We start from the raw sequence: 10,858 nt of genomic DNA on the forward strand, positions 1-10,858 counted from the left end.
CCCGAAGAGGCAATTTGTGCAGAGATTGTCACGCGACAGATGCGCTCCCGCGGAGAACCGGGCAGAAAAAGAAAGAAAATAAAATCGATACCCCCTGAAACGCGGCGAAACGGCACAAAAAATATCCCCCTGCGATCGGAAGGGAAGGGAGAGCTTAACCGGCACAGAAAAAATAAAATTCACTTTTTTTTTGGTAACACAGATACTTGCAATTGCCTCCGGGTCCTGGACCTACTGGGGGGAGTGAGCCGGGCTCCCCGGTATCACCCCCAGTAGCTAGTAGAGCTGGCAATCGGGTCCTCAACCCTGTACTTCAGCTACCTCTGAAACCAGGGGGATGGTCCCCTCAGGACCTTACAAACCCCCTGGAAGGCTCAGGACAGAAAACTTTTTTTTTTTTTTTTGTAAATCAAAGTAAAAAAGTTTTACAGTCCTAAACCTATCTAAACACTCATAAAACTCTTAACTCTGACAAACTCCAATAAGCATCTCCACCATCTGCTGGAGACAGAGAAATACTGCCGGACTGTAGGTGGCACCATCCTATATAAGGCAGAGTTTTGTTTTGAAAACTTCTCTGTCTCCATCTGCTAGAGGGGGGGAAAAACCCAGGAGTCTGGACTGATCCGGGTACGTACAGGGAATGATGCCTTTGTATCAATCCATGGGGCAACCAAAACCTGAATACTGTGTGCAGTTCTGGTCACCTCATTTGAAGAGAGACATAGTGGAACTAGAAAAGGTGTAGAGAAAGCCGACAAATATGATAAAGGGCAAGGAAAGCCTTCCCTATAAAGAAAGAATAAACAGATTAGAGCTCATCGGCTTAGAAAAAGAAACAGAGGGGAAACGTTAAAGGTTTATAAAATCATGAAAGGGGTAGAAGGGGTAAACAGGGAATGATTTTTTACCTTTTCAAATAATTCCAAAGCAAGGGTACCTTCCAAGAAACTAACAACCAGCAGATTTAAAACAAAATATTTTTTTTCACTCGCTGGGTAATGAAGCTGTGAAATTTGTTAGCAAAGGACATAGTCAAGACAACTAGAACAGTGGTGTTTTAAACGGTTTGGACAAATTCCTGGTGGAAAAGAAATAGATCCCAAAAAGGAAATCTATCAGGGACTTGTGACACGGATTGGCCGCTGTCTGAAACAGGATGCTGGACTGGAAGGACCTTGGTCTGATTCAACATGACATTTCTTATGTTCTTAAGAGAAGATCGGTCAGCACATCTTACTTCCCCCCCCCAGTCAACACCTGACGTTTTACTCTACCTGACGACTTCACTGGATAATGGCAGAACTTACCCAAGAAAAAGGGATCCAGTAATCTTTGTGATTTTTCCTGCAAATATAAGAACAAAATGAAAACAGGTTCGTTTTCAAAGGGATCTAGTCAGAGAGCTAGATCAAAGTCTTCGAAAGCTTACTGGGCTTAAGTGGCTACATTTATCCCTCTAAATTTCCATCGGTGGTAAACTTTAGCCCTCCAAATTCTGGGCAGGCTTGGTTTCTGAGAATAGGCCAGGGTTGGGGAAGACAGCTTTGATTTTCAGAGCTAGTTTCCTGAATCTGGGCGCAGCAAAAGCAAGCCTAAATCTGACCAGCCAGCTCACCAGTTCTTCCTGGTCATCCCAATTCCCTTACCACCACCACCACCACATTCCCACGACAGAAAAAAGTTCCCATTGGCCTGATCTCCCTGCCCCCACCAAGTTCTCGTGTTAGAAAAAGTACTCTGCTAGCCTAATCTCCTTGCCCCCGTCCTGAAGTCCCGATGTTTTAAGAAGTAACAGCTGAACTGCTCTCCCTCTCACCCTGAAGTCCTAATATCAGAAAAAATGTTCCCTAACCCTGGCCCCCCTTGCTCCTACTCCCTTAACCCCTATGTCCCCCCTGCCCAGGGGCAGAAGGTGGTGTGCATATCTCCTCCTTGTTCCAGCACTACCTTTCTATAGCTGCCAGTAGGGAGAGCTAGCCTACAGCTAATTATTATTCATTTATTCTCTTTACTTTCAAAGAATAGATTTTATTTAAATTTATTTAAATTCTTTTACTATACCGATGGTCAAGACGAGGTCTTATCGTACTGGTTTACAATGAAACTTGGGGAGAACCAATTAACAATATATAGAAGGTAAAAAAGTTACATTGAACAAGGGGAATAAACATGGGCTTTGGAAGAAAGGAAAGATTTCAAAATAATACAACTGGAGAGTACCAAAATGGTAACGAGACAAAAGTAAATGAACAAATGGAAATTAACATAAGGTTGCTGAATTCGGCTGGAGAGGTATCTCAGGCAGGTGTTATCAGAACAGGGGAGGTAACGTGTGGGGGAGTAGGGAGAGGGTGGGTATGTGAGAGAGTTAATAAAGGTTGAGAGAGGCTTCTTCAGCTGGATGCTTGGGCGAACAGCCAGGTTTTCAGTTTCTTTCTGAAGGATAGGTGAATCAAACCTCATTCAGAATTAGGGGACCAATTTGGTGGGGTGAGGGGGCAAAATCTTAGGATGGGGTGCGCAAGATCACCTTGTCATGGTAAAACTTGTATAAAGTGCATAGGTCACTAGAATCCACAGAGGGAGAGTAGTGATGCAGGGCATACAGGGAAGGCAAATCTGTCCAAAGGTCTCACAAATCTATTTCTAATTTCTAATGTCATTTAAAATTGCTCAGGATAACAAAAGTACAATATTTTCATTGCTCTGCGTGCCACCCCTTTTTGATTAACACTCGGGGCGGGTGCCACTTTCACTGCATACAACCCAAACAAGAGGGGGCTCTGTTCCCTGCAGCAAGAGGTTAGGCACGAGAAGAGAAGCTCTCTTGTGCTGACATCCTTCAGCACAGTCTCTGGCTAATTCAGTCTCATGAGATGGCGATACTTACTGAGATTTTTCCACTTGAGGCCATTTTTTGTAGCTGGATCAGCGGTTCCTATTCTTCTGCAGCAGACCAGACAATAAGCTGCCAGCGACATATTGTGTCTGCAGAAGAATGCAATCAAATTAGAACCTTAATGTAAACGTCTCTGGCTGAAGCCCCTCTTAGGGATTAGTGCTCATAAGTGGTCACTACCTCGTAAAATTGGGCCCCATGGGGCGGGGAATTTCATGTAACTGTAGTAGCTACGTATATATCTTCTCTTACATCACATCTCTTCGCCGTATCTCAGGCAATATTCTCTGACCTTGGCTCCTCGCAGAGTCCGCGCAGGCTGTCCTGGGACAGCAGCAGATAGCAGGTCCCTTCCTTCTTGCTAGCTGTGCTATGCTATGCTGAGGATCCGCTGCAGATAAACAGAAGAGTAGCACTTACTTAAGAAAAATAGAAAAAAATCCACAACAGATCCTTCTAACTGCATGCAGGTCTTAAAGCCTTAAGAAAGCAAATCAAATACTGAATAATAGGCTGACCCTGTGGCAGTGCTGCTTTGTAGTGCCATAAGGAGGGACCTGGGATCAATCCCAGATTAGGTCTGCCGCTCCCAGGGCTGGAGATATTATGGAGGCGGTATTCACAACCCCTGCGTGTGGAAGGGAATCGAGTCATCAGGATTCAGGACCTAACATTACAGGGCTCTGGAGGGAGCCTCTGTGTATGGTCCCGGACTGAAAACCGTTGCTGCAATGACTGGACTACTGTGGTTTGGGAGGTGATATAAAACAGAAATGCAAGATCCCAGCCCTGATTCCCAATTGAACTGAAAATCCAAAGGAGCAAGAGAAAACTGCCAGGTCAAAAATAAAATACTGAATAAAAACTCCTCCCGACTCCATAATTACAAGGAGGACTTGGAAGTAGCCAAACACATCCCTTCTACTTCCTCAAAATGTACCAATGCCACAAAACTTTACTTTCCTGATCAAAAACATGCTAAGGACCTTCCTTCACAGTCTATCTTCTGACGGGTACAAGCCCCAACTCAACAGCAGTAAAAGGAGGCAGGGAAGGTTTGTTAGCTGGTACAGAATGGCTATCAGACATTTCATTCATTGCAAGACTTTGTGATAAAATTTCAATCAGATTTAAATAACTTTGACATAATTTTGCATGTTGCCAAAGTAATATATAGAATGATTAAAGCAAACGGGTAAGAAGAAAAGGGGAAAAGGTTACAAAATAAGTCAAATAGGAGTACATGATTCAGCAGGTACAGCATCAGGGACATTTCTCAGGTTTTGATGCTGCTGTGTATTGTCCCTGGTCAGGTTGGTTTTGTTTCTGGCCTGATGGCATATTTTGCTGCTATAGCTGCTTTTTCTCCTCTTTCCCCGGGAATATAAAGAATTTTTCCGGCCTATTCTTATGGGAAGTCTTTGTCAGCTTTGGAAAATGTGCATCTCTGATATCTTTGTATCGTGCACAGCACAGGAAGTAATGCATTTCTATTACTACTTCTCCAATAGCTTCTAGGGGTTTCCATTTCAGGGTTTTGTCTGCATCTTTCGATTTCTAGTCTGTAATCACTTATCCTGCATTTGGTGAGGGTCTGCCTGCTTTTTTGGATTTGTGACTTAGGTGAAGTATTCTGCTAGTGTTCATTTTCTGTGTAGGGATCTTAGCAGTTCTGTTTGGTCTGTTTTCCAATCTGTTCCTTCCAATAGGAGGTATATTGGTGTTCTAGGGCATGTTACAATATTTGCATTGCGGTCTTTTCGTAAGCCAGGTTGTTTTAAGGTCTGGCTGTTGGTGCTGGATTGGTATGGCAGGTTTGCTACATAAGTGCCAAGTGTGTTTTTTTCCCCCCAGGGTTTTATGTTACTTTACAAAGAGCCTGACAGTGGAAGGAGTTTGTGTTGGTGTTATTCAGGTGACACCAGAATTTGAATATTCTTTTTTGTATGGGGAGCAGTAGGGGGAAGCGTCTTAATTCTACTTTGCATTCATTATTAAGGGTGTTTCTGTGCACATGAATTCTGCAGAACTCAGAGTGCAGGATTTTTATTGGCGTTCTGTCCCATTCTGTATTGGGGTTAATGATTGCCCCCCCAGACCTCAGTCCAATAGTGATTTTGTCATTGTCTGAATAATTTTATTTATTTATTTATTTATTTAATTTTATATACCGGCAACCGTTTGCACATCGTGCCGGTTCACAAGTAACTTACAACAGAAAGTATATAGGCATAGCCTTTACAGAGAACGGTGTATAACGTAAAAACGCAGTAACAGAACAAATAACTAAGTAACTGGGGAGGGATGAGGGGGGGGGGGTCGATACAAAGGGGGGGCAGGGGGAGGGTGCAAACAGATGCATGGGGATGAAATGTGAATAGGGATTCGAGGAAGAAATATGTACAATGGTTATATACAGAAGTTGTACACTGGATATATATACAGAAGTTGTACACTGGTTATATACAGGAGATGTAGGAAACTTTAGAGGGGGAGGGTGTTGGGTGTAGGTCCTGAAAGGGGGGTGTTGGAGAGGGATGATGGTTGGGCTAGCGTGTTAGTTGGTGAAGATGATGAAGAGTGGGGGTATGCTTGGAGGAAAAGCCAGGTTTTGAGTTTCTTCTTGAAAGTAGGTGTGGAGGTTTCGGTACGTAGATTAAGAGGCATAGAGTTCCAGAGGGAGGGGCCTGCAAGGGAAAGGGCTCTATTGGTGGTGGAAATGAGTCTAGTGGATTTTATGGAGGGGGGGATAAGGGTTCCACGGAGGGAAGCACGGGTGGGTCTTGTGGAGGTACGAGGGAGGAAGGGTGGGTTTAGCCAGTTGCAGTGTTCATTAGTAATACTTTTGTGGATGAGGGTGAGGGTCTTGTAAATAATTCGTGAGTGAATGGGAAGCCAGTGGAGATCAATGAGGGTGGGAGTTATGTGGTCTTTCTTATTGACATTGGTGAGGATGCGTGCAGTAGCGTTTTGGAGGAGTTGTAGAGGTTTGATGTGGCTAGAAGGGAGTCCAAGTAGGAGGGCGTTACAGTAATCAATTTTTGAGAAAATTATGGATTGGAGTACCATGCGGAAATCGGAGAAGTAGAGAAGGGGTTTGAGTTTTTTGAGGGTTTGAAGTATGAAATAGCAGCTGCTAAGGATAGATTTGATGTATGGTTTGAATGTTAGTTGGTTATCAAGTATAACACCCAAGTTTCTTGTGTCGGAGAGAAAGTTGGGGGAATGGAGAGTGGAGAGAGTGGGTGCGGCAGCATGTCTAGAGGAGACGAGGAGGAGTTCAGTTTTTTGCGGATTGAGGGCTAGGTGCATGTCAGTGAGGAGCTGGTTTATGGAGGTGAGAATGGTGTTCCAGTTTTAATGCAATCAATCCCCCTTTTCTTTTTTTATAATTCCAGTTATAATTCTTTTTTTATAATTCCAGTTATAATGCAATCAATCCCCCTTTTCTTTTTTTATAATTTATCCAGTTATATAATTTATCCAGTTATATAATTTATCCAGTTATAATTCTTTTTTTATAATTCCAGTTATAATGCAATTAATCCCCCTTTTCTTTTTTTTTTGGCTGAAGCGGTCAGCTTCCTGGCATTAATAATCAAACCTATGCTGGCTGAGAATGCCTTGGAGTTAATAATCAAAACCTATGCTGGCTGAGAATGCCTTGGAGTTAACTAACCTTCAGAGCCCAGGTGGGGAAACTGAGCCGTACAATGGTAACGCCATTGTGTCCAGATAGAAGGCCTTTTCTTGTTTCTTAGATGAACCGGATTATAACCATTACAATAGATCATAGAGCCAAATATCAACATAAAAAAGACTAAGATTCATATTCAATAAGAGACAAAAATATTTAGGTGAAGTTATGTAACTATTCCCTAACATACACTCATAAATCTGCTGCTGAATATACCTAGGTGCATAACTTTATCTAGATAAAGCAGGTTTGCTTGCCTGTAAACAGAGTGCTCCCTAGACAGCTGGATGAATTAACTATGAAAAATGGGGCTGTAATGTTCCGGGCCACCCTGGGATTCTCCTGTGGCAGAGACTCCATCTTCTGCCTTGTTGCACTCACTGTGCCTCCCCGTAGGTGTGCATGCGCTTCTGCCACATTTCAAGGCTACGTGGTGGGACAACCCTTTGCAGCACTCCCAGATGGCTCCAGCGCAGCTGGGTATTTTAAACCCCAGCCGCACTCTAGCTCAACAGCTCAGCAATAGGTCCCTCTGCCTTGCAGTGTGTATTGCTGTTGGATCCTGTGCCTTGCCTCCTTGTCTTCCCATTGTTCCTTGTCGCTTCTCTGCCTTGTTCTGACTTGCCTATCCACCCTGCCTGTGTCCTGGCCCCCATGTCTTGTTCTGTCCGATTGTCTCTGTCTGCCACCTGGTACTGACCTCTGCTTCGGACCCAAGCTACTCTCTTGCCTGCCATTTGGTACTGACTTCTGCTACGGCCACTGGTTTCTCTTTGAACTCTGCCTGCCCCGACCTCAGCTCGTACAAGGATGTTTCCTCGCTGCCAACCCTGACCACTGCCCATACCTGGACTCTCTCTGACTGCTCCTTTAGGGACACTCAGCTAAGCCCTGCTGGCTCCTGGAACTGAAAAGCGTATCCTGTGGGGAACAGGGCTGGTATAGGTGAAGCTCCAGCCGCAGTAAGGGGCGTGTCCGCCAGCTGTTGGCATGGGCCTAGAAGGGTTCCCCTACTAGACTGCATCAACCATGCCATAGCCCAAGGGCTCACATCCGTGACAGGGTGATGTCAGTTGATGGCGCTGAACAGATCCATCTCTCAAAGCTCAGTAAAAGTTTACTGAACACATACAGTGTGCTTCCCTATGTCAGCCTCTCAATCTTTTTCAGAGCTTGGCTTTAGCAAGGTAGTCAAATCTCCAGGGCGCAGGTGGGTATTAAGCATGGCTAAGTCATCCCACTGTCTACATAAAACTCTGTTTACTGGTAAGAAAACCTGATTTTTCTGCTGACAAGCAGGGTTGCTTTGGCCATAATATGTGGAGAGTCCCAAGCTACGGGCTCAGCAGAGCAATTTTGAAAAAAGCAACCCGACCCCACTGGTGGAGCGAGGACTACTGGGCGAGCAGGCCCAGCAAAAAAACTGCTCGTCTAAGACTGTCAGGGCCTGGCATGCTAAGCAGATGGTAGGAAGCAAAGGGAAATAAAGATCTTCACAACTGACCAAGCCACAGCTTTGCAGACATCTTCAACCGAGGCGGCCCAAAGGTGAACCACTGAAGCCACCATGCCTCTCACTTTATAAGCCTTGACAGTCTGTTATCTGTTAGCTAGCAAGTGCATAACGGTGTATAGTACAGTCTGCTAGCCTAGCGATTCTCAACCGGCGTGTCGCGGTTTTCCGGGGTCCCGGTGGCGCACGAGACGCACAAATTCTTCCACTAACACTGCTGCCGTTCCCTCCAGGCAAGAATGGCAGCAGTGTTTAAATAAATTAATTAATTAAACCCCCCCCCCAAGACTCACCCAAGGTCCCTGGTGGTCGAGTGGGGTGGGCCCGGGAACGAGCTCCCGCTCCCGGGCCGTCGGCTGCCAGTAATCAAAATGGCGCCGGCAGTCCTTTGCCCTCACCACGTGACAAGGGCTACCCTATCATGTGGTAAGGGCAAAGGACCGCCGGCGCCATTTTGGTTACTGGCAGCCGACGGCCCGGGAGCGGAAGTTCGTACCTCCCCCTCCCCCATACCACGGGAGAGTCTTGAGGGGGGTCGGGGCTTTATATTTAATGAACAAGGAAGAGATGAGACAGGTTTGAGGGTTTGTTTGTTTTTTTTAAACACTGCTGCCGTTTTTGCCTGGACAGAACGGCAGCAGTTAGTGAAAGAATTTGTGCGTCTCGTGCACCGCGAGAGCGAGAGCGCGTGCATGTGTGATTGACAGCATGTATGCACGTGAGTGTGAGTGTGTGTGACTGACTGAGGACAGAGCTTCAGCAGCCCCTAGCGGTCGGCAAGGGACAGGAGTAGGAGAGGCTAAGTAAAGGCGGCTTTTTAAGTTTCGTTTTCTTGCCTGTCATTTTAATTATTGGGTATTATGTGATAGCTGCTGTTTAGAAATATTTTGATACTTGGACAATTTTTAATCATGATTACGAGTTTTTAATTGCTAGGTGGTATTCTGTTCATCAGCCTTTTTATAATATTTATTGGTGTAGCTTTACCATTATTTGTGAGTGGGGATCGATAGCAGCTTGGCTTGCTCTGTTTGTCTAATAGGAAGTGGATCAGTGGTTAGGGCCTGATTGAATAGTTGCAGTGTTGCCTTTTCATAGACAGGGTTTCTTGTGTGTGGGTGTGTGTGTCCATAACATGGGTGTAACATTATACAGATTAGTTTGTGTCCATTATTGCAGATGCTGGGAGTGTGGCAGGTGCTATACTTCGGTTTCCATTTCTCCAGGGGAATTCTGCGCACAAAAACTGAAAACTCTGCAAACTTTATATTGGTCAAAATAATACAGTTTACATGACAGTCTTTAAGTAATTACATTTTAAATTAATACAGAAAAAAGTTATTACTTAAAGATGCAGAATTTTAAATATTTTGAGCAGAATTTCCCTAGAAATTCACTGTAAGAGTGTCCCTTCCACTCGCTCTCCCTACTCCCCTGGCCACTTTGCCCTCTCAGGCCCCAACTCCTCCACCTGCCAGTATCTCTCCCCTCCACCTCTAGGCTCAACCCCTTCCCCTCTATCACCAGTCCCAGAGTTTGACCCCGTTCTCAGTACTGCCCCTCACACAGGCTCCCTCTGTCTCTCCCTCTCTCACACACATGCTCTCTCTCTAATACACATACACACACAATATCCTTTCACACAGGCTCGCACCCTCACCTACACACAATGCCTTTTTCATACACACGAGCTCCCAGTCTCACACATATACACACTCCTTCACAATCTCCTCATATAGGCTCCCTCTCTCTGAAACCCAACCTCAAACATCCCCCCCCCCCCCCCCCCCCCCCGGCTCTCTTACCTCCCATGCTCACTCTTACACCCTCCTCTCATATAAGCTTACGTTCTCTGAAACCCAACTGAAGCATTCTCACCACCCCACCCACTGCCTCCTGCTGTCTCTCTTCTTCCCCCACACCCCTCCCCTCATATAGGCTCCCCCTTCTCTGAAACCCATACTCAAGCATCCCCCCCACCCCACCCCCGCTCTCTTACCTCCCATTCTCTCACCCTCCCCTCTCTCACTTTATCTTCGCCGCAAGCCTTTATCTTCACCTTCGCCTTTATCTTTGCCGCAAGCGGAGCACACTTCGTTCGCAGCATACGGGCCTTCCATATTCGTCATGATGGCATGCTGGGGCCTTCATCTTAAGAACATAAGAAAATGCCATACTGGGTCAGACCAAGGGCCCATCAAGCCCAGCATCCTGTTTCCAACAGAGGCCAATCCAGGCCCTAAGAACCTGGCAAGTACCCAAAAAGTAAGTCTATTTCATGTTACCGTTGCTAGTAATAGCAGTGGCTGATTTCTAAGTCAACTTAATTAATAACAGGTATTGGACTTCTCCCCCAAGAACTTATCCAAGCCTTTTTTAAACACAGCTATACTAACTGCACTAACCACATCCTCTGGCAACAAATTCCAGAGTTTAATTGTGCATTCAGTAAAAAAAGAACTTTCTTCATTTAGTTTTAAATGTGCCCCATGCTAACTTCATGGAGTGCCCCCTAGTCTTTCTACTATCCGAAAGAGTAAATAACCGATTCACATCTACCCATTCTAGACCTCTCATGATTTTAAACACCTCTATCATATCCCCCCTCAGTCGTCTCTTCTCCAAGCTGAAAAGTCCTAACCTCTTTAGTCTTTCCTCATAGGGGAGCTGTTCCATTCCCCTTATCAGTTTGGTTGCCCTTCTCTGTACCTTCTCCATCGCAACTATATCTTTTTTGAGATGCGGC

At 45.3% G+C, this 10,858-nt stretch overlaps 1 protein-coding gene across 8 annotated transcripts in view; it reads right to left on the minus strand.

Annotated features, from left to right (window-relative positions):
- The window catches only part of SERAC1 (serine active site containing 1), a 140,780-nt gene extending 132,251 nt beyond the window's left edge, over window positions 1-8,529 (minus strand). For 2 of the 8 annotated variants that reach the window (XM_029596668.1, XM_029596664.1), the window contains exons 1-4: window positions 8,406-8,529; window positions 3,195-3,293; window positions 2,894-2,991; window positions 1,311-1,347 (exon numbers count right to left, since the gene is read on the minus strand). In XM_029596668.1, coding sequence (XP_029452528.1) covers window positions 1,311-1,347; window positions 2,894-2,917 — 61 coding nt within the window. In that variant the 5' untranslated portion in view covers window positions 2,918-2,991; window positions 3,195-3,293; window positions 8,406-8,529. Of the gene's footprint in view, window positions 1-1,310; window positions 1,348-2,893; window positions 2,992-3,082; window positions 3,294-8,103; window positions 8,284-8,405 lie in introns of those variants that run through there. The other 6 variants (XM_029596666.1, XM_029596662.1, XM_029596667.1 and 3 more) reach the window with 5 other exon arrangements.
- Window positions 8,530-10,858: the final 2,329 nt, after the last annotated feature.

The sequence above is a fragment of the Rhinatrema bivittatum genome, chromosome 3, assembly GCF_901001135.1.
Source record: "Rhinatrema bivittatum chromosome 3, aRhiBiv1.1, whole genome shotgun sequence".
NCBI lineage: Eukaryota > Metazoa > Chordata > Amphibia > Gymnophiona > Rhinatrematidae > Rhinatrema > Rhinatrema bivittatum.